This window comes from Ornithodoros turicata, chromosome 6, assembly GCF_037126465.1.
Source record: "Ornithodoros turicata isolate Travis chromosome 6, ASM3712646v1, whole genome shotgun sequence".
Classification (NCBI taxonomy): domain Eukaryota; kingdom Metazoa; phylum Arthropoda; class Arachnida; order Ixodida; family Argasidae; genus Ornithodoros; species Ornithodoros turicata.
The window spans coordinates 23,374,240-23,396,385 of record NC_088206.1 but is presented as its reverse complement, the minus strand read 5'-3'; the positions used below and the strand labels follow the sequence as shown (position 1 = coordinate 23,396,385).

General features: G+C 44.6%; 3 protein-coding genes and 1 long non-coding RNA gene across 4 annotated transcripts in view; 2 read left to right on the top strand and 2 right to left on the bottom strand.

Annotated features, from left to right (window-relative positions):
- Positions 1-16,844, bottom strand: part of LOC135396421 (glutamine--tRNA ligase-like) — a 32,019-nt gene extending 15,175 nt beyond the window's left edge. The window contains exons 1-14 of the mRNA XM_064627384.1: positions 16,685-16,844; positions 16,413-16,566; positions 16,168-16,353; positions 13,381-13,493; positions 13,264-13,327; positions 10,475-10,629; positions 10,042-10,416; positions 9,208-9,338; positions 9,061-9,153; positions 6,877-7,188; positions 5,481-5,640; positions 4,363-4,458; positions 4,131-4,258; positions 3,742-3,808 (exon numbers count right to left, since the gene is read on the bottom strand). Coding sequence (XP_064483454.1) covers positions 3,742-3,808; positions 4,131-4,258; positions 4,363-4,458; positions 5,481-5,640; positions 6,877-7,188; positions 9,061-9,153; positions 9,208-9,338; positions 10,042-10,416; positions 10,475-10,629; positions 13,264-13,327; positions 13,381-13,493; positions 16,168-16,353; positions 16,413-16,566; positions 16,685-16,819 — 2,169 coding nt within the window. The 5' untranslated portion in view covers positions 16,820-16,844. The remainder of the gene's footprint in view (positions 1-3,741; positions 3,809-4,130; positions 4,259-4,362; positions 4,459-5,480; positions 5,641-6,876; positions 7,189-9,060; positions 9,154-9,207; positions 9,339-10,041; positions 10,417-10,474; positions 10,630-13,263; positions 13,328-13,380; positions 13,494-16,167; positions 16,354-16,412; positions 16,567-16,684) is intronic.
- LOC135396425 (uncharacterized) lies at positions 343-1,394 on the top strand. Its single transcript, XR_010423377.1, has 3 exons — positions 343-548; positions 1,026-1,155; positions 1,285-1,394. It is a non-coding gene; the product is annotated as an uncharacterized LOC135396425 (long non-coding RNA).
- Positions 16,845-16,925: 81 nt separating the features above from the next.
- Positions 16,926-19,249, top strand: LOC135396422 (translocation protein SEC63 homolog). Its single transcript, XM_064627385.1, has one exon. It carries the CDS (start codon positions 17,038-17,040, stop codon positions 19,186-19,188), a length of 2,151 nt encoding a protein of 716 aa, XP_064483455.1. The 5' UTR covers positions 16,926-17,037; the 3' UTR covers positions 19,189-19,249.
- LOC135396424 (protein SHQ1 homolog) overlaps positions 19,232-22,146 on the bottom strand; it is a 34,286-nt gene continuing 31,371 nt past the window's right edge. Inside the window, exon 15 of the mRNA XM_064627387.1 lies at positions 19,232-19,410. Within this exon, the coding sequence (XP_064483457.1) occupies positions 19,273-19,410 (138 nt within the window). The 3' untranslated portion in view covers positions 19,232-19,272. The remainder of the gene's footprint in view (positions 19,411-22,146) is intronic.

The following is a 22,146-nucleotide window of genomic DNA, read 5'->3' as shown; positions in this document are numbered from 1 at the left end:
TCTGGTGGCAAGTGGGCACTGTGCGCAACCAGTGCAAGCTGGGCTGGGGGCATCTGGAAAGTGAACTGGTACCAGTTCAAGCTGGACTGGTAGCAACTGGAAGTGAGGTGGTGCTAGTTCGAACTGGGCAAGTTTACATATTTGAGGGAAGTTTCGGTTTCAGTGCCAGGACAGGTTAATATGAAGATTGCAAGACGAAGCTATAAAAACGATCAGAAAGTAACTTTATTAATAGAAATAATCATATTTCAATTGTGGTAAAGTTCTTGTTAACGAAAGTTATTTTGGAACGCTTATATTTGTATTTTGTGCGTTCCTGCTCCCACGATGAATGATGCGTTTAATGTGCAACGGTCGCTTGCTTAGCAGCGTGCTTGTACAGCGATTTTTGCCCGTTATGTTCTTAGCGTGATGTGTGACATAGGCGTTGGTTTTATAATCTAAAGGATTTGTCTTCAAGTTACGACAGTGCGACAGTACAATGAGCGCCAGCGGCCGGGTGTTATAGGATTACAGCTTGACTACAACTGTGGAGACCGCTTTATATCGTGAGTACTATATGCTTAAGTGCTTTTCCGTTGTGCACCATTTAGAAATATTACTTCCACTAGAACCTCTTCTCTTTGTTCCGCGTCACATTCGTGGCACCTGCAAGTGCGTGCTGTTTTACGAGTGCCACATCCGGTTTATGTTAATGCTACCAGCAACTTTTTTCATTCATGTTTTTGTTTTTGCTTTTTTTTCGTTCATTCTCGTGTTTTAGATCCTTCACATCACGGATGTTGTTGAACTAGCGTAGTGCGCCAGAGTATTCTCATTGCCCAATGAGTATTCTCATACTCATTGCCCCCGAAAGCTGGCGAATATCTTAGTTGAAAGGTCCAACTACTGCACAACGAAAATGTTGAGAGATTCGTGTACTTTCTGGGGCCACGACCGCTCAAATTGAGTGACTGTCCAGGCATACACTACAATTACATGTTGTAATTGAATGCATATTCACTTGTGCCTTTTCAACTTTCCAGAAACCTTAAGCTGCTTGGGCTCAAAGGAAAATATCGATTCATTGTGTGCTATTAAGAACATCTCACATACTTTGTTGAATGATTCAAGATGTCCACAAGGCAGTCAAGCAAGGGACCAATCAACCATGAAGTATTATCTATTCCATGTAACTCTGTAGTTCATCTACTGCTATAATTTAATTACATTATAGTTATGCTACATGTACATTAAAATATGTGTAATGTTTGACTACAAATAAAATAAAATTTTGCATTGCAGTTCTTTGGATCTGCCGTTGCTGGGAACAGCGATCCTGCAAAGGGGCACCGGTTACATACAAGCTAACCTCTGTCCGAACAGGCCGCTCTAAGTGAAGGCACTTCAACCGGTCCCAGCTCAACAATGAGGTTTGCAACCAGTTCCAGTCGAGACTGCGACTGGTTAGAAACCAGTTGGACCAACTGGTACCAGTTGAGACTGGGACCGGCCAGAAACCAGTTGGGCCAACTGGTACCAGTTGATCGAACTGGTCCCTGTTCGATAACACAGCTCACCCAGTCTCAGTTGAACTGGTCCAGTTGTAACTGGGACTGGGCGAACTGTGTTATCGAACAGGGACCAGTTTGATCAACTGGTACCAGTTGGCCCAACTGGTTTCTGGCCGGTCCCAGTCTCAACTGGTACCAGTTGGCACAACTGGTTTCTAACCGGTCCCAGTCTCAACTGGGACTGGTTGCAACTGGGACTGAGCGAACCGTGTTATCGAACAGGGACCAGTTGTCCCAACTGGTACCAGTTGATCTGGGACCAGTTGAACTGGTCCCTGTTCGATAATTCGATAACACAGTTCAACTGGTACCAGTTCAAAAAATTTTCGCCTGGGAAATTTGAGTATGCCGGTCATATAGGTTCTCGGTAGAGAAGATAGTGACGGTATCACTGCATTGCGCGAGCGCGAAAGAAGTACCCAAATTCAGCGCAACCGCCGACGGTCGGGGGGCAAAATGCTGGCTCACTACCGCTCATATACCGATGAAATACGTCGAGCCGCTGCTGGAAGGCGCCAATAGTCACACTTGACAACCGAAAGCACACTTTGTTTGCCAACTTTGTCATGTTGTGCTGTAAGGTTTGTTATAGCTAGGGCCCTCAGTTTTCGGGTAAAACCCGATAAAGCCTGTTTTTACCCCCCGATTTACATAAAAATTGTTCGGGTTTAACCCGATAAAACCCGTAAACCGGGCTTGCGAAAGTGCAAACCAAGGACTTGATCCGCACACGCGCGAACTACGGCAATCGTGCGACCGCTCCCGACTTGCTCATGACTGCGCCGCGTCTTGCTGGTGAAGTAAACAAAACACGTCGGGTTTGGATTTGTGGACGCTTGCATGCAGGTCCGATTTCTAGCGTTAGAAATGTTCCTTTGGTAGGCGTCACCCTTTGAAAGTTGGCTTCACCTAACACTTTTGTGTATTGCGGTCAAGCCCACTGTTCCAAACCTTCAGTGTTGGGTTTTTGTACTGTTAGTGCTTTCCGTGGACGTCGACGAGACCCTTTCTTGTGCTGTTACCAAAAATAGCAAAGGAATCAGGAAAAAACACGCTAAACGGCGAAGAAACAAATAGTTGAGCAACGCTCGGCGTTCCTTGAAGTGGGTTTGCCCGCAATACACGGAAGTGTTAGGTGAAGCCAACTTTCAAATCTTCTAGGGAGTATCTTGTATCAGCAAAGTACGCGAAGTAGTAAAGAGGATGCGGCAACAGCCAACAAAATACGAGGTATACCAACGCGAGCGCGAGCATGCTCTCAACGCTCATCGATGGATGATGCTTTACTGAACATGCAACTTATTCTTTTTATAAACAGGGGCCAGTGCAAGCTTTAGTGGTTATACAGTGAATTATCAACCAGTTTCTTAATAAATATCCTTTCATTTAATTTCAACACTCCACAGACCGACCGCTGTGGCGTCGCTCATGATCTCAGTTGTATCGCGATGTAAACCCCCAATTATTAATTAATTAATTTCAACAAATACTTTTTTTTTTCACCCGAAAATACATCACTTCTCAGTATATCACCCGATTTTTACCCTGTTTGGCAGGTCCTGATTTTCAACCCGATATTTACCCCCCGATTTTCACAAAAAATAAAACCCGAAAACTGAGGGCCCTAGTTATAGCATGTTTGTCCAGCATTTCTTTCCACGTTTTTGTAGTTCGAGTGACAGTATCGTCCATCGCGTCAGTGGACCATCACCCGAAAGTGTGCGCAAATCAAACATAAGCACTGTAATAACGTCAGTAGCACTGACAGCATTGCAAAAAGCAATCGCCACCGTCACAGAGATGCGCGAAAACATGGCTGTGCAAATTACGCGATTGTTTGTTTTCTTGTCATTTTTAGTGCTAAACTAGGGGTACACAAATTATGCGAGCAAATACGGTAATTCAGCATCCACATGTTATTACTTCAGTTAACTGTAAAGGGATTGCAGCAACATTGCAGCGAGACGAACGTGGTACATGCCATTCACTGGTACCCCAAATTCGTGATTTTTCCCTCCACACATGCACAGAAAAAAGGAATTCTACAGTATTTCCCAAAAACTTCTAGAACTATACGCAACTTCACAATACAGTTAGGATGCACAGTAAGATGAGTAGGTCTAAAGAGGGTGTGTGAAAATGCAGTACAATGCTCCTCGGTATGGTGCAGACCTGTAAAAAAGCTCACCTTGTTACAATCCGAAAGGAACCCTCCGCTAACTTCATTAGGGTCTTCGGGATTTTCGTGGAAGAACCTGAAATGTACAATCAGCTTACAAATTGGGTTATCAGGCTGCTGTGTGGACAAGGAGAGTATGTGCTATTATACTGTTGCCCTCTGTTGTGATCACAGATCAGTGCACATTTGAACAAGTTTCTTTCCATTGAAAAGCATGTGCATCATCCACTGAAATGAAACGTACACAATGTGCCGTTCATATATGTATTTCATATGAATCAACGAGGCTAGATTTTGCTGTTTTTTGTGCATTGTGCCACGTGAAGCACTTTCCCTCATGGAACTACATACTTGTGTGCTTTATGCCGAGTATATCACGTAGAAAAAAAGGGGCTCACAGCTGGTCATAGAGTCTCACTTCGCAGATGAGTGGATCCGACACCCAGTGAATGAATGCACGTGGTTTATTCTTATCAGTCGCAGGCTGACATGTCACACGTAGCTCTTTAGGCTCTCCCAGCTCATCCTGCAACAGCAAATGTAAGACAAGTAGTTCAGAAAGCCTCTCCCAGGTCTAAATTTGATACTATGTTGGCACTACAAGGGGGCAAAGGCTAACTCTGTGCTTACCTTGATCACTTGCAAGAGACTGATGACAAGCCCTGCGTGTCGCAGTCCTACGGACTGTTTCGGGGTCAGCCGCCGGTAGCCCTTGTCATTTGGCATCTGTGGTGGTTAGTGACATCGTTTCAAAACCAGTAGCAAAGATGCTATAATAAAGCCCTATTATCAACCTGTGGGCTAGAATAAACTAAGATTCCGCAACAGCACAATTTATTCCATTTTCACGCGTGTATAAGCAGAATATTGCACTAAAAAACAATGAATCAATACGTAGTTGAACAGGGCAGCCAGAGACAAGCATTATTACAACAACTGAAGACTACCATTGCTCAATATGATAGTGACACATGCTTTGACATAAAATGGCGAGAAACCAGGTAAGCTGGTGATCATACCTTGGCTAAGCACACTAATGTGCATGTCCAATGTGGTGAATGACTTGAACATGAATGAGGCAAATGGAGAGCTGAGCTGAGCAGATAAAGAACAACTACAGATCATTACAGGGTGCTCTGCAGAAAAGCCTGAGGACCACTAACTGGATCCCTCTCCACGTTATCATCCTGACCATCACATTAGCAGGTTCAGTCCTCCTCAACATTCTGAACAGCTACAATCGCAGCATAAGACCATGAGAAAAGGGCAGAACCATGGCCAAAGAGCCTATAACTGCTACATTGAGGAAAGTGGCATTTTCGACAAAAATGGCCCTACTGCTTACTTGGTGTATACTCATTTGTACAGTAACAAAGAGAGATATTTGCAGTTCTCCTAATGTCCCCCCACCATCCCTTCCTGCTGTCCTCTCTCCATCTGCCCACATCTGTACGCTGCTCATAGCTACAGTTGCTTTGCGGCGCTAACACAAAATTAAAAAAAAAACACACACACCTAATGGGCACAAGAAATTTTCCAAAGTAAGATATTGGAAATATTTGAATTGAGCGTTTTCGAGATATTCCAATGTGATTCAACAGTGAAATAAACATCCAAATTCAATTGGCATTGTCTATGAGATATTAATGTTCAATTCAATTGGGAACTTTCGCTCTCCACACAGCTCTAGTTATTGTGGCTGCTTAGGGTACCAGCTTTAACATGGCACTGTCTTGGGACTTCCTCACCTCTCTGAAATCTGACTGTTCAATGTAGATGACCTCGGAGAGAGTCATGGTATGAGACCCACGCTCAGGTTCGGACGGATAATCTGGCACGGTCACCTTGCTCTGTCCTGATGGGGCATTCGTAATCACTACTTTAAGAGGCTCTACCACACACATAGCCCTGCAATGAAATCCACTTAAACAATGAGGCTCATCAATAGACTAAGGTGATGAATTGGGCTAGTTGGTGCCCGTAGACAACACGCATGAGCTGTGTGTTTGTCGTATGTTGTGCTTCAGCATGACAATTTGTCATCAACAGCTTTGCAGCAGTAATTGTAGCACACCTTAAAGGGACTGCCGCGATAAAAAAGACATACTCGTTTAGCCTAAAATTGGTGCTGCTTGACGCCTTGCATATGTAACTGTGCCATATATTGCTGCACAATTGCAGCTATATACAATGTGTGAATAGGAATAATATTTGCACTTATTTCCCTGTGTGCAGGCACATCATATCACAAATGAAGGAGTTCCTGAGGATTCAAAGTCGTTCCAATGACCTTGTACTCGTTTCTTTATTATATGACAGTAAGGCAGGGGTTCTCAAACTGGGCTCCGCGGGCAGTTACCGCGAGCGCGAGCTATAAGGAAAGCGCGCTGTAGCACGTTACATTCGTGGCTAAATCCCCACTGGGGTTGTCCGAGATGTATTCAATTGTTCGTTTGGTGGAATAAAAATAACGGTGCGCTCTATTATTAGTTTTCTGTGATCCCTCTTGTGTTGTTTCAAAAGTAGATCTGGCGAGATAGGGTGAAACCCCATTTTTACCCGGCAAATTGCCCTCACTAAGATGTCTGTAGGAATGCACACTAACTTGTTTGGCAGCAAATGCAGTTACATCACCGTTTGTACCGAACCAGTTCAGTTAGTTTGAGTAACTGAGCCTGATTTCTCTCCGAATTTAGCGTACTGGAAGTTCTTCCACCTGAATTTGCATGAATTTAGAGCACATGTTTATTTACCCAATTTTTACTCCCCGAATTTAGAAAAGAATATTTCCCGGAAACTTCAGGATCTAATTATACATCGCACTTCGTCCTTCGAAAGCTTTACTCAATTACATTTACTCACTGATGTCTCTATCAACCTTGAACGACCCTTGTACGTATAGCGACACAGAACATGGCAAAGTACGTTGACAGCACACTCTTGTTATGGTTGGCATTCATGGCCTCACAAAACATGCAGACTCCACAGACAACACAACAGGTGCGCTCTGAGGTTACCCCACAGAGAAGATCATTAGCACAAGAATGCATCACAGATAGCATGGCACACAGTAGGTGCTCCTGTCCAATCCAAAAATCACTGTACATGTACTTATTATGTAGGCGTAAAGATGCGCTTTCTCACCTGGGGGCAGTGCAATTGAGCACATCCCGCACACAGGCATCTAGCATGCTGGGGTCCACAGATGACTGGGAGCCTGTCAAGCCCAGCTTAGCACAAAATGTGTTGACAGCCTCTGGAGGAACTCCACGTCGTCGCAGTGCAGACAGCGTGTACAGACGTGGGTCATCCCAATCACGAACGATGCCTTCCTCTATTAGTTTGGCAATCTTTCGCTTGGAGACCACAGTGTAGTTTAGGTTGAGCCTGCTGTACTCCCACTGGACAGGGCAGTAGACATCTACTGCATTGCATAGCCAGTAGTACGAAGAGCGTCTGCAGCCACACAAACCTTATTTATGGTCAACAGTAACCAACCAGGACATAATATCATAGGAAACAGCAGGATGGCATATTGAGAGAAAACAGAGCACAGCTCAGACTGTTCAGTGAATCTTGCTTTAGCCAGCTGTTCTGTGCATTAAAAGTCAATGGACCAGCTCACTAACTGTTTTTCAGGTTTCGAGATAGTGAGGTCTTAAAGACCAAAGGAAGCAAGTAAGGTCAGTTTCAGGTGGTACAGAATTCATTGCCGTCTCCTTGTCCTGACACACCAGTAAGGCAGGGGGATACCACCAGCTAAAGCACAGCAACACAGTGTTATCTCCTGTGGTTTGGTCACAGTTGTTATTTTAATAGGTTTTGTCTCGTGGCAGAGGATGCCTTGTTCGAAGCTCGTCCCAAGTACACTTTTGCATAATAAAATCTTGAAACTGGTGTGGTTGGCTTGGTCCATAAGGCACAATGTCCCAATACCAGTACCTTTTTTTTTGCCCCTAGTGGACACCAATCAAAAATAGAAATGATTGGTACAGTCAAACTCCTTTACAACGAAACTCAGGGGACAGCAAAAAAAATTCGCAGTAAAGGTATTTTCGTTAAAAAGGATGTCAATTATTGGACCTATAGGCTCCAGCGGGACCGCAAAAAAAATTTGCTGTAGTGGTATTTTCGTTAAAAAGGTGTTCGCTATAAAGGAGTTTGACTGTATAGCATTATGATAGAGATTGGTATAGAGAGATTTGACTTGCCCTCAAGTGTGAGTGCAATTGTAGAACAAGCGGTAGGTATATCCACTGCACATACCATGGAAGAGCATTAAATTTTTGGTCCTTGGAACAAAAAAGTGGGGGATAAGGTCACATACAACATAATTTTGGTAATATCTATGCATAAGGCATACTATTGGAGCTTCTCTAACGTGGAGAGGTGGGCTAGTTGGTAAGACGACATGGCAATAAGCGAGCAAAAAGACACGAACAGCACAGGACGAGCTCGTCCTATGCTGATCGTGTCTTTTTGCTCGCTTATCACCATGTGGAGCTTCCCTCATGCTCATGTGCTAAGCATGGAAGTGCACCGTCTAAGCATTGTCTCATAATAATATGCCTATTATTAATAATAGTAATAATAATCTGCGGCTTTACATCGCAACATAACCATGATCCTGACTATTCCACGAAAATGCGCAGTATTTAGGAATGTATCGTGGAATTTGGTGTTTTGTATGGAATTTTGCAGAATAACGAATCTTGACTGAGAAACAAAGCTTTGGTGCCAGAGATGGATGTACCTATGGCTCACAACACCCTTTCCCGCACCACATAGAGAGGAAAATGAACATGTACCATGCATCTCATGTTGGCAACACTGGTTAGGCTCACATCCCTACTTCTGTTTTGCTCTCTTTGGCAATATCCCATCCAGTGCATTCCTCACGATGAAGTGTGCGATGACTAAACGTCTCCACTTTGGGAAACAAGTGTGCAGAGGTCAGTATGGTACTGAGGAATTCTACGAAAGCGCCAGACTGTTTTTCAGTCATCACTGTGTTATGCTATGCTAGCGTTGAAACAGCACAAGGTACCGTGTGATGCTTCGCTAGAACTGTGTTTAGGATTTGTAGACACTTTACTTCTATGTCACGCAAGTTAATAAAGATTTTGCGTTCATGTATCTCCATCAGCCTGGATGCGCGAGCACCTGCCGCGGAAAAATTGTAGAACTTCCGATTCCCCGTCACAGAATTTAAGGTTTGCCGCAGCAGCCTCCGATTAGCAAGCACAGTCCTTCTTTCATCTATGGCTTATTTGATGCAGCATTTAAAAGCACAAGGTTCCCAATGCAGCCGGAGGAAGTAACTCTTACCGTGACTGGAACTCCTTGGTACAGAGCGAGTGAGTGATGTGCTCGAGGGAGTCGCACAGACAGTGGGTGAAGTCGTATGTCGGGTAGATACACCTGAGAAGAGCTGTAAGGTGAGAAGGTTTGAGAGGTGCCAGCTTGTTCCCTCACCATGTGTCCTTAGTGCGGATGTGTGGCACGTAACGGATGCGGTAGGCAACAGGGTCCTGTTTTCCCTCTTCCAGCGTCACTCGCATCCGTAGCGTTGCCTCTCCTTCCGCGTATTTGCCTTTGCGCATGTCCTGAACATGTGCTTATTTTCAGACAGTGACATGTAATATATTCGTTAATAGCTGTCCCACTGTACAGTACCAAGCTCACCCTTCATGTCTCAACTCCTCCAAGCTATACATGCATGAAACGTGCAAGCTGCAGAATGCAACAATGTGTTTCACATGAGGATTGAAGTAATTATATTACTGTTCCACTTTATACATATAAAGGGGGAAATGTACTGTACAATATTTCCTTTTTCTTTCAAGGTAACAACAAACATGTGTGCGTGTGGGTACTTGCTGTATGGCATCATAATAATGTTTAGTGTCGAGTCTCATTAGCGGGGGCAGGGACCCCGGGATTCTGTTTGTTGCAGAACAATGCAAAAAAATGTGTACTTTTATTTTGAACAGTAAACCATTGATTTTGCATTTTGAAACAGAAAATCACAAACTGTACCTCTTGTGTGCTGTGTCAGGGAGGTATTACTACGCTGTAGAGTGCGACCGTTATATTTCATGTAATTTTTGTTGCAAAAAAAAGAAGAGAAAAAAAAAACAAAAAAAAAAAACAGAATTTTCAGTCTTTCAGCAGAGAGCTTGGATAGTTTTACTGCGGAAAGCTAGGGTCCTGACTCATTAGCTTATGAGGAGTATACTTGGACAGCAAATGAATTCTACTGCGGCTGCCCTTGATGAAGCACAGCTGTATCGGAGAACAAAGTCATACCTCAAACAGACGAAGATTCTCCTGGACCGAACGTGTGCGATAAGGAGATGGTGCAGGATCCATGCCCTTCATCTCCTCTGCGCTCTGATGACAGACATAAGCTAGTCCCCGCTGGATCAGTTTGACGGCTAGCGAATACAAGTCCTTGAAATAGTCTGAAGCATGTGTTACACGTGAGGGCTCGTAGCCCAACCACTGCACCATATCCTGGATTCCAGAAAAGAAGCGTTCTTCTTCCTTTTCAGGGTTCGTATCATCGTAACGCAGAAAGCACAGTCCATCAAATACTCGAGCATATCCAAAGTTAACGTTGATTGCTTTAGCATGCCCAATGTGCAGGATCCCATTGGGTTCTGGTGGGAACCTTGTCCGCACCTGCAACAAATCACTTAATTCATTTTTAAGTCTTATGCGCGTGACAAAAATGAGGGACCTTGCCGCCTGTGATTTTCAGGTGATTCCTGAGGTGTGCCATTGTTTTGGGGGTGATGACATAACCGTCTGTTTTATGGTTTTCCCCAGGCTTGTGCAGATGAATCTTGTTACGGAACAGCTCTTCCATGGTTGAAGCACCCGAACATTCTTCCTCTAATAAAATAAGCATAGCATCGTCAACAAAAGAGCTTCTCTCTAACATACGTCACAAAGATAGTAAAACCTGAAGAAATTGGTACAAATGTGACTTTCTTTCTTTCGTTAGAAATGTCAAGATGAGTTATTAAGAAATTGTTTTTTGTAAAACTTGTTTCCACTACCTGAGGCACAGCACAATTGTTTGATAAAAAGAGGAAAGTCCAGTGACACGGTGAAAGTGGATTACCGACAGCTGCCGACATTTTGAACAGAGACCTTTCCTACTGGGACAGGATGACTGCTCAGATGAGTAACCAGTGGAATAATGGTTTCCACTTGAAATATTGGTGGTTCCCACCCTGAGGCTCTTTTTTGTTTTGTTTCAAACAACTGTCTGATGGCTGTTGACAATGCACAATCAACAGTGGTCTATTGCTCATCGACATGAAAGAAGATCCCGCTCTGCCCTATGCTGCCCATTTCTAGTTTTTGTGTAAAACCTGGAGCAACAACTAATCTCATACCCTTACATACCCTCGTAAGGCTAGCAGAGCACACGTAGTATGGCTCATCCAAATTCAATGGCACACATAACGGTCACGTGAACACATAGATCATTTTGCAGTGGTCTCCCTTCTTCTTCAGCTCTGCTCGGAATGACCTCAGAACAATGAAGTGAAGTGCTATGGGGAGTTAAATATTCCCGGACACAGATTTCTAGCTTCAAATTTTCACCAATTCTAGCTTCAATTTTCATCAAACACATTTCAGCTCAGGCTAGCATCAAAACAACTCAGAGTAGAAAATAATTTATTTTACGCGCTTGCATTTGCTTGCAAGCCACGACTCAATCAACATCGTTTACAATGCCAAACCCCATCCAATCGCGAACTCGAACACGAACATCGCTATCGCAATTCAAGAAAATATCGACTGTCATCCACGCCTGTGTTCTCAACAGCAGTTCTCAAGACAGTGGTCTTGATTCCCTTAAAACAGCGAGGCTTCTTCCATTTGCCGACCACAAGTAAGGGCATCGTTCTGATTTGTTCCTTCTTTCCCTTTCCTCTGGCACAAGTATTGCCTTCATAAGCTGTAATGGGGCATCTTTTCCTGTTTGAGCGGCCTGTTCTTTCAAGTCTGATGACACCCCCGGACCCACAGCACCAGAAGCAAAGTGGCAAAAGAGGGTCATGCACAGTTTGCTCGCTGAAGGGTTGCTTACAGTCCAGGTATTGTATTGTATACAGGTATATCGGGGGTCGAGCACTCAGACGGGCAGCTTAAAGTAAACGCTTCCAAAAGAGGTAAATGGGGTTGCTGATACCTTCGCCACCAACAATGTGATCTTTGTAAACCCCCACATGTGTGGGGCAAGGGAATGTCTAGAGATTACCGAAAACTTGTTTGTGTATGAAAAACATATGTAGAGGTGTCTTTTTGGACACCCCGCAACTTGTTAAAGACAGATGTCGGCCGTGGGACACATGGTTTCACTCCACCTGGGTTGTTTACAAGTTCAGGCCGCACGACTTCTGTGATCAATTAAAATGCTTAACGTACCCTGCATGTGTTGAATACCCCATGTGCGTGGCGTCAGCGACAACAAGGCGTTAGAACCACCGGACACCGAACAGAACTCATGAGGACCCCTCCTTCGGGGCAGTCAGTCAAACATGTAGCTTGAAGTCGGACATCCCAGCACCAGCTCCCAAACATCTATTTCGATGCCAGTTATTCTTCCGTGATTTTCCATCAATATCGGGGGTGAATTGAAGTGTGTGCGGTGATCATCGATTGGGACTTTGGTCTGCAGGCCACACCAAGAGGACCCTCTGAAGACTGCCATCATCCATTACTGATCAGCAGAGACTTTGATTCTATTTCCTTTCTACGTACCTGAACTCCAACCGACAATTATTCTATATTTCCATTGTTTGTTTTCCCTTTGTACAAATGTTGTCATGATGTTGATAGTGTTCTTGTAATTGTAGGCAGAGATTCTTGCCTTAATTAAATTAGTTGTTGTTACTAGCACCTGCACTAGTGTCTCTTATGTGTTGTTCCCGTGAACATATGTCGGTAGACGTAGGTCAGCCCGGCCACTTCTTCATCTGTTTGCCCGGAGCGGTGTTGCGGTGTGAGGTGGTGTAGTGATCGTACGTGCTCAGCCCTTCGAAGTGCGCCATCGGAGGTGGAAGTCCAGAGTGATTGTGCAACAATCCCACGACAACACGTACCTGGTTTCCATGACATAAGTACTAATGGCCTTGTAAGTAATGAGTAACCTTAACATTTACTAAGTAAACATGTCCCTGACATGCGAGCAGCGTGCAGGAAAGCGCACAGCCGGGCCAATGTGTAGTCGGCCACAATGAGGAAATCTCGTTTGAATAAACCACTGATCCATTGTGCATGTTAATACGTTTGAATTACTGGGCGTTCCCCCCCCTTGAAATACACGAGTGTGACAGGACCAGTGCTCGAATTATCCGGAAGTTCGAATTAACGGGATTGCACTGCACAATCCAAGTCATGCAGCTACATAGGATGCAGTTCAATACTAGGAGTCCAAATTGTGTTGCTTCCTCTTGTAACATTCTTCAAAACCTATGGCACCAGAAACTAACCAAAGCAAAAGGTGCTTACGTTCTTCAGGGTGAGCATCCACAGAAAGTACCACAGAGTTATCCAACTTGCGCTGCTTAACTGTCTGAAGGTGAGAGAGACCTTAGAAGAGTTCCCTTCTCATTTTTCCGTGCTTACCTTTGCAGCCAGGTCTGCTTCTGTCTTAGGGCCCAGTAAATGTAATACCTGAAGGTCCACCTCATTCTTTATGAACTTTCCCTCAGCAAATCTGAGCTTTTTCCGGGCTTCCGCTATGAAGGATGTGTTTTACAAATAAGTTGTACGGATTATCTTTACATGCACTTCTTGCGACACACTTGGCTAATTTTTATGACCATATGGAGAACTATAACGCTAACTTCGAGAAGCGAAACTACAGTTACCCGTCATATTTACTTTGAGCAGTAGGCCCACACATATGCACATTCTATACACACATATATCACCTACACTTGTTTTTACATGCCACAACAAAGAGCATGTGCAAAGCAGGTGTTGCAGGCTCGAAAATCGCTTCACAAAATAATCACACTAGTCACCTGCAAGCGAAGCATGTCAGGTAGTCAGCATACATGGTAGAAATAATGGGTAGAAATAATGTGTAACCAACATATCCCTCTTTGTTTTGACAGCTCAATATAACCTGCATTCTTTTTTTAGTGTTGAACCACTAGTGCAGAACTAGCCACTATGTTTTGGTTACGACGTAAACATCGAGAATTAGCCGAGGCAAGCTACAAACATGGATGACACAAACATGTAAGCCTTCAACGCCTGAGTTGGTTGATTTCATGTTTTGGTTATCTGAAAGGATTGTAGTTTTTGGAATCTTTAATTACCTTTGGAACCGTGTAATTTGGAACAACCTTTACTTATTTTCGCATGGGCCTAAACCATAACGGATGCCCTGACAGCTCATGAAAATGGCAGACTAGGGTACTGACAATTCATTGAAAAAAGTGTTTTTCATTTTTTGTAATTTACATAAACAAATCTGGATGCCGAAAACTCTTGGCTCGACTGTGTGTGTTGAGTCTAGTTTTGCCCCCATTCTCAGGGTGCCAGTAATGGAACATAGAAACCACCAGCTCATCTGCTTCTTCACCATTTTATCTACAGTTGTTAAGTACTCGAAACATTGCTGATGAAAATGTCCCTATCTGCCATTCCTGCAGTATTTTCTACAGCGTGGTACCTTGGATAACACTGTACAGGGTGTGAGAAGATTTCCGGACACATTTCAAAACATTATTAAAAATTGTACATAGTAACAATCACAATGCAAATTGGCACAGTGCTGTAGTTCTGTCAAAAGTTTTATTCGAGCTCCTCCTCAATGTTTTACTGTCGATGTGATAGGAACTAAAATCTGCACAAAATCCGAGTCTATGCATTTTCAATGGCCTACACCGACGTCGTTAGCTTAGGCCCTCTCTGTTTCATGCTGCATCGGGTGTTGGAGCGCCACATCCAAAACCGAAGTCCAAGATATAATAAAATGATACTAAATATGTTGCCTTGGAGTTTTTATGATCAGTAAAAAACATAATACACCATACCAGCCTGAGCACAATGAAGTGATACGCAGAAAATTTGCGATGTCGTTTGATCCTCTTAAGGCCAACCTCCATGGAGCGAATTTTTTGCAACGAAGTTCGCTCGGCAGACTGCCACGCGCGTTCTGCCGCCAGTTGTTCGCCGTCACCAGCTCCATGGGACGAAAAACCAGTGGACGGCTTTGGAAAATCATGCTCTGATGTCACTGTTGCCAGAGTACAAGGTGAAAGCTTAGTAGAATCAGTTACTCGAAAAAATGCATTTAATGTCGCAAATTTTGCAACTAAATCCAACAACTGTCTAAAAACGGTGTCCAGCAATGTACCGAAAGGCATATTGAGTACTGCTAAAGAAAAAGGTGTTTCTTGGCAGAGAATGCCGGCGCTTTAGCAATGCAGTAGGCGACACAGCGAGCAGACGACAGCATCCCACAGCAAGACGACGCAGGGTGAAAATATCTGGCATTGGCAGATCGGCGGCGGACGCTCACATTTTTGACGCTGAGCAACGTTCGCAGCTTTTTTGCTGTACATTCGCTCCATGGAGGTTGCCCTTTAGCAGACGACCCCGTCTGCTTCGTACACTTGTCAGCGCTTTCCGACTTCTGCCCATTACATCTGCCGCTGTTGTTATTTTTCATATCATTATGTCTTTGTTCTCCATCTAACATTCAAGGAGTACGCAAGGAGGTTCCAATCGTGCAGTCGGCTGAACGGAGATCACGTTGAAGTGGGCTCAACCTCAATGCAGTCGTAGTGTTTCTGTAAAATACTGTGGCGAACATACTGACCTGCACATGATGGACCCGTGACCTATCAGTTTCGGGTTTGGTTTTGGCGCTCCAACACCCGACGCAGCAAGAAACGGAGAGGGTCTAAATCTAACAACGGCAGTATAGCCCATTGAAAATGCATGGGTCAGGATTTTCAGCAACTCCTATTGTAACTCCTATCATATTGACGGTAGAACACTGAGGGTGAGCTCAAATAAAACTTTTGACAGAACTACAGCGCTGTGTCAATATGCGTTGTGATTGTTTTTACCTACAATTTTTAGTAACGTTTTCAAATGTGTCCCCGAACGCTTGAAATGTGTGTTTCACACCCTGTACATTAAGAAATGCAAGTGACTGTCAGTTGCAGTCAAATGCAAGTAATGCCAGCCAAGAAATATGTGCAGAAAGGAAATTGGCATGAGTATCAAACACCCCCTTCTGCCATGCTAGCCCGAAATTGCCCACACTTTGCAGCAAACATCTTGTGTGGGCATTCCTTTGGTTTGTGTCACCAGAGTTTGCAGAATACCCCTCCTCTAGTGAGAATAGGAATCTTTGTGGAAGCAAAACACTGGAGCGAAACTTTGGTATACCTAGCAAAATGCCCATGTTGAATTGGTACCTCTTCTTCAGAAGTGCCTCTCGATGATCTCCCAACGTCTCTTCAACCGCCTTCTCTATCTGGTCCGGTGTTACTTGCACCCCGACGCCAGAGAATTCATCAAAGGCAGCCACGTCAAGCGGAGGCTCTGGGTGAGCCAAAAGGAACTCCAGGGCGGCTAACAAAATGACAAGCTGCTAGCCACAAAAGGTACAAAGCTGACACCACTTGCCTCACCGCTTAATTTTAGCTCCGAGTCGAGCTTTCCCTCTGCGATGTACCGTACGAGGAGTGGTAGATGGCCGCTGATTTGGCTTTTGATCTTCGTGACGGCATTGTACAGGAGAGTTCCCTTTGATTTAGACATCGGCCCAACGAGGTGCCTCTCAGCCTGTAATGCACATGCAAAAAGTATAAATTTATTATCCTCATGACAAGAAGCGTGCTAGTTTCCATGATAAAGTCGAAAAAGAACGTTGTCAGCACTCTATTGATATATTAGTTGTCACCTCCAGGATGGCTTCGAAGAGTGATTGGGACAACACTTCATTTTTTAGTGTTTCTTTTGCTTTCTGTTCACTCAGGCCGATTTCCACAAACTTGGAATACCGGCGCCCAGCCACGTTTTCATCGACCACAGCCATATTGTTACGTTGTTTACTTCGTGCTCATCGGAAACGGATGTGATGAAATGAAGACATCGAAAAACGGCATTTCTGTTGCGTTAAGGTTTTTGTACCACTCATTGTGTTGAAATTGTGGCCGGACTGATGTGCATTACGCGTGTAATTCAGACGAATAGATAATCTACTTCCGGAAACCAGAAGACGTGGTTTGCGTCGTGTTTGCGTGGTTGACCAACATGGCCGGTGCGAAGTTTCAATATGATGAGAGCGGCGGGACGTTTTTCTACTTTTTGCTTTCTTTTCTGGCTCTGGTGGTGATCCCTTGTACCTACTACTTCTGGCCAAAGGATGATAGCAACGGAGATGACAAAAAAGGTAGAAAATGCCGTTGTCCGGACTGCATGGAGAAAAGCCGGCGGCTGCGGTGCCACGAACCCTGGCGCCGTACCAAGCGGAACGCTGTGCGGGCAGTGCTCCTGCTCGGCTGGCTGGCTGTTTTCGCCACAGCATACAAGGTAGCTCATCTAGAACATGATTACGTGAAATGGGACCCTTTCGAGATCCTAGGCATCGAGCCGACAGCGTCGGAACGCGAAATCCGCCGAGCGTACCACAAGCTGTCACTGGTCTTCCACCCCGACAAGGACACGGGCGACGAGCAGAAATTTATGATGATCGCCAAGGCGTACGCTGCGTTGACAGACGAAGAATCGAGAAAGAACTGGGAGACTTACGGCAACCCGGACGGCCCTGGTGCTACAACATTTGGCATCGCATTGCCCTCTTGGATCGTTGAAAAAGAGAATTCCCTGTGGGTACTTGGCTTATACGCGTTGGTGTTTATGGTGGCATTGCCAGTAGCCGTCGGTGTGTGGTGGTATCGATCCGCCAAGTACGGTGAAGACCAAGTGCTGTTGGATACGTCTCACTTGTACCTCTACTTCATCAACAAGTGCCAGACCATGTCCCTGCGCCGTGTACTGATGATAGTGGCAGCATCGTTAGAGTACGAGCGCGGTCACAACCCAGAGGTAAAGCAGCGGCCCTCGGATGACATCCAGGTACCCGCACTTATTAAGGCCTTGCCAAACTTTAGCGAGAAGAACAAAGAACGTCCCCTCTGTTATGAGTACAGCCTTAAGGCCCGAGCACTGCTGCACGCACACTTACTACGAATGTCGCTCAGTCCAGCATTGGATGAGGACCGTCAGTGTGTGGTGCGACGCTGCCCAGCACTACTGGCAGAATTTGTCAACTGTGGCGCTCAGCTCACGATGCTGGGTTTTGCTGGCCGCATAGCTCGTGTGCCCAAGTTGGAAACGCTCGAAGCAGCCATGCGCTTGAGTGCCCTGGTGGTGCAGGCACGACCTGAGCACTGTTCACCGCTCTTGCAATTGCCCCATGTTGGAGAAGAGTTGATCAAACCTATGGCACGAAAGGGTGTCAGGGGACCCCAGGGCCTGGCCACACTGTCTGACAGGCGAGCATTGTTCCGCAATCTGAGCGATGCCCAGTACCAGGATGTGCTGCACTGTCTCGAGTGCATGCCGCGTCTGCAGTTGGATGTCCGGACCGAGGTGCTGGACGACGAGAATGAAGGTGTCATCACCGCAGAGTCTATCGTAACAGTGACAGCAACTTTGACTAGGCTTCCGCTGCTCGACCCAAACAATGTTGATACCAGTAGCCTCAACAATACTGTTACAGTGGTGGCTCCTGAACCCACTCTGGCAGAGCCACCCAAGGCAAAGTCGTGGGAGAAGCCAGTGAAGAAAAGAAAAGGAGGAAAGGGCACCAAAAGTGGCAAGGGTGGAGGCAAGCGTCCTGTGGTACATCAAAACAAAGCGTCACAGAATGTTCCTCCAGTGCAGGAAGCGGAGGAGAGCAATTCTGAAGATAGCGATACAGTTGAGGAAGTACATGATACTCACGAAGACGAAGACGATGACTGGCAGGATGTCCAGAGAAAGGTGGCCAAGAAGGACAAGAGCTTGGAGAAGAAATCAAAAAAGTCTCACAGTGTGCATTGCCCACTGTTTCCAGATGACAAGCAAGAGTACTGGTGGGTGTATTTGGTGGAGAAACGCAGACACAGTCTGGCTACAGTGCCCTATTTGGTCACAAGTCTCGTTGACAAGGAGGAAGTGCTCCTCAAGTTTACTGCCCCGTCCAAGCCAGGCGTCTACAACTACACGCTGCACGTGCGCAGTGACTCGTACCTCGATCTGGATGTGAGCCAACCCCTTAAACTGGATGTCAAACCGCCACTTCCGCAGGCAGCACCGCCTCAGTGGGACATCTCCGATGACGAGGCAGATCATGCCGAACTGGAAGACAGTGCGGCCGAGGACTCTGACCTCGCTGACAGTTCTGATCACGATGCGTGAACGAGTGTTGCAAGTAGAAAGACTGTCCCTATTTTTCTATTAAAGTTTGACAAAGTATTTATTTCTGGGTGATACATCTCGTTGTCATTCGCTGTCGTCAGAGTCGAGATGCAGCGTGACCACTGCATCTGCCAGCTCAGAGGCCTGCTCGGTGAGTGCGGCATCTGCTCCAGCTTCCAGCTCTTCCAGGTCCAGATTGAGGCTTGACTTGCTTAGGTTTACCTGCACATGCAAGCAATGCAGATGGTGATGTTGCGGAGTAATAGAACAGATAAGTGCCACTGTCACCCGAAAGGTGATGGCTAAAGTTTCATGGAACATGGAAAGGTTTTGTATTTTAGTCACTCCTCTGACGAACAGTGAGTGGCTGCAGTGCCATGAAGGTGTTGAAATCTGTTCTTACAGGCATTACTAAAATGTTACGACTTGTCCCATTTCTAGGGCTTTACGAATATTGAGATTTTTTCCGAATACTGAGGCGAATAACTATATATTAGACTCAAATATGGAATTCTGAATCTGAGTTTCGAATTGAAGCGGTGTGACTTCCAAACCGGATATACAGTCAAACTCCTTTATAGCGAACACCTTTTTAACGAAAATACCACTACAGCAAATTTTTTTGCGGTCCCGCTGGAGCCCTATAGGTCCAATAATGGACATCCTTTTTAACGAAAATACCTTTACTGCAAATTTTTTTTGCTGTCCCCTGAGTTTCGTTGTAAAGGAGTTTGACTGTACTGTAAAACCCTTTGAATTACCCATAAATTTTTTGCGAATTCATCCCAGGGCACATATTCGTGGCCACTAAATTTAGCAAAATCTAGATGCTAAAGTTCGTGGCTTGGTTGCTTCACTTTGTGATACGCCTTACATTACCTTTACTATACTGAATTAAGGTGGTATTTGGCATGATTGTACCGTAAAGTAGTACAAATGCATACCAGCAACCAAGTCTGAAAATGAAGTTTCCAATTATATCACTGTTTTGGAAGTGTCAATTTTGCTTAAAGTTTTCACATGCCCTTAAATTTAGGAATTTTCCAATTCACAAAATTTGCAAAAATTAGGGGCTTGTGAACAATAAGGGTTTTACAATAGTCTAATAATAATGAAGCTGCACTTGCACACCCAAAAATATGAGGGTATAAACTGGGCCGGCGATGGGGGGAGGGGAGTAATGCGACTGCCTTTGGCCCCGCGCACGAAGCCCTCAACCAGGGATTACTTTTTTTTTAGATGTCAAGTATGCACTTAATCGTGTGAAACAGGCCCCGCGATATGCCTTTGCCTCAGGCCCCGCACACCCCTAGCACCGGCCCTGGGTATTTAACTCAGTCAGTGCTACTTTACAGGAAGATGCATAACATGAAACTTACATACCACACAGAATACATGCTTTGGCTACATAACTATTCGATTCTTATTTGCTTCGGGCATGTAAGTATTTGCGTCTGTTTGAAAATGACTAAATTTGCGCTGCCCTATCCATTTTAATAAACTCCAAAATACCCGTTGATCGTACGATCATACTTGCTCTGGAAGATGAAGCACTTGTTGCTTGTGTTTTTTACAAAAGTGAAATACAACTCATCCATGTATTGTGGTCAAAGCACTGGGCACAATCATTGGATCAGCATCACTAGTTCGATTAGGAAACCAGCAAAAGAGCAAACGAGAGAAGTTTTGTTTGCAGCTCGCATCTATATGTCTCTGTTACAGTTTTCAAGACGTACTCGCATGTCAAGCATTACATTTCTAGCCCGGTATCGATTAATTACAAATACCTTTACAAATCCTTATTTCAATTTCAAGCTTTTATTTTTATGAGGTGCCTACTAACAGCGCAAGCCTAAATAAGTAGAGCACCCACTACAACAAGAAAAGACAGATTGAAATAACTTACATGTAGCAAAAATTGCAGGAGAAAAAACAAGCTTACTACAAAGATATAATAAGGACAACTGATGCTTACAAAAACTGGGACACTGAGAAGTAGATAACTTTTGCTAAGATTGATTGATTGATTGTGTGATTATGTGTTTTGCTAAGAGATCAGGACAACTGATGACTAGAGCGCAGATAAATATGCACTAAAAACTCCCAAAATATGCAATGTTCTTTATTGTAAATGGTAAGAAAGCAATGCAACTGCCTACTTAAAAATGTATTTTATTGGGGATCACAGGGTAAAATAAAACTGCCTCCATTCTGCATTACACAACAAAGAATACGTACTTGCGCCACAGGTATAAATCATGGAACTGAAGGCTTTACGTTCGTGATTGATAAAACAGCATAAACACAGGAAAGGTGGTGGATGAAACATACCGGAGCATCGACAACACGAAAAACTTTTTAATGAACTTTTTCAACATGCAAAGATTTTTCGTGTTGCCCATGCTCAGGCTTGTTTTGTCACGGGTTTGCATTCAGCACTGCATCATGCTGATTGAAATGCGAACGCCGCCTGTCTTCGTAACGGCAATGTGGCGAAGGTGAAGTACGATGCATCGGCCATGTACGCAATGGAATATGGAGCAGCAGGGATACACCTCACCCCACCGAAGCATGGAAAATATTAGATTCCGACCAGAATTTTCGTGAACTCAACGCCACCCCGAAACCAGCAAAACCATGTACGAAAAAAGAAGTAACAAGCTCTCGCACCTGAAAATATGGCAAAATATGCACTTTCATACGGAATATGCCAGAACGTGCAAACATGCATTTATATGCATCATAGAACCCTTCTGATTGGTCCCAAACCAAGACCAATAGTGTTTTTTCATCATCCAGATCCGAAACCATATCGAGAAAAAAACATGCATTTGCATGAAAATCTGCGCCGATTGATGACACCACGTAGCTGTTTTTGTAAGAACAGAAGGTCACAGATCATTCTTCTAGATTGCAATGTCTGGATACTGAGATGCTCAAGCTTTCTAGAATACGAAT

Excerpts from the sequence above, each read along its gene's own strand:
- LOC135396422 (XM_064627385.1), top strand. The coding sequence starts at position 17,038 with ATGGCCGGTGCGAAGTTTCAATATGATGAGAGCGGCGGGACGTTTTTC.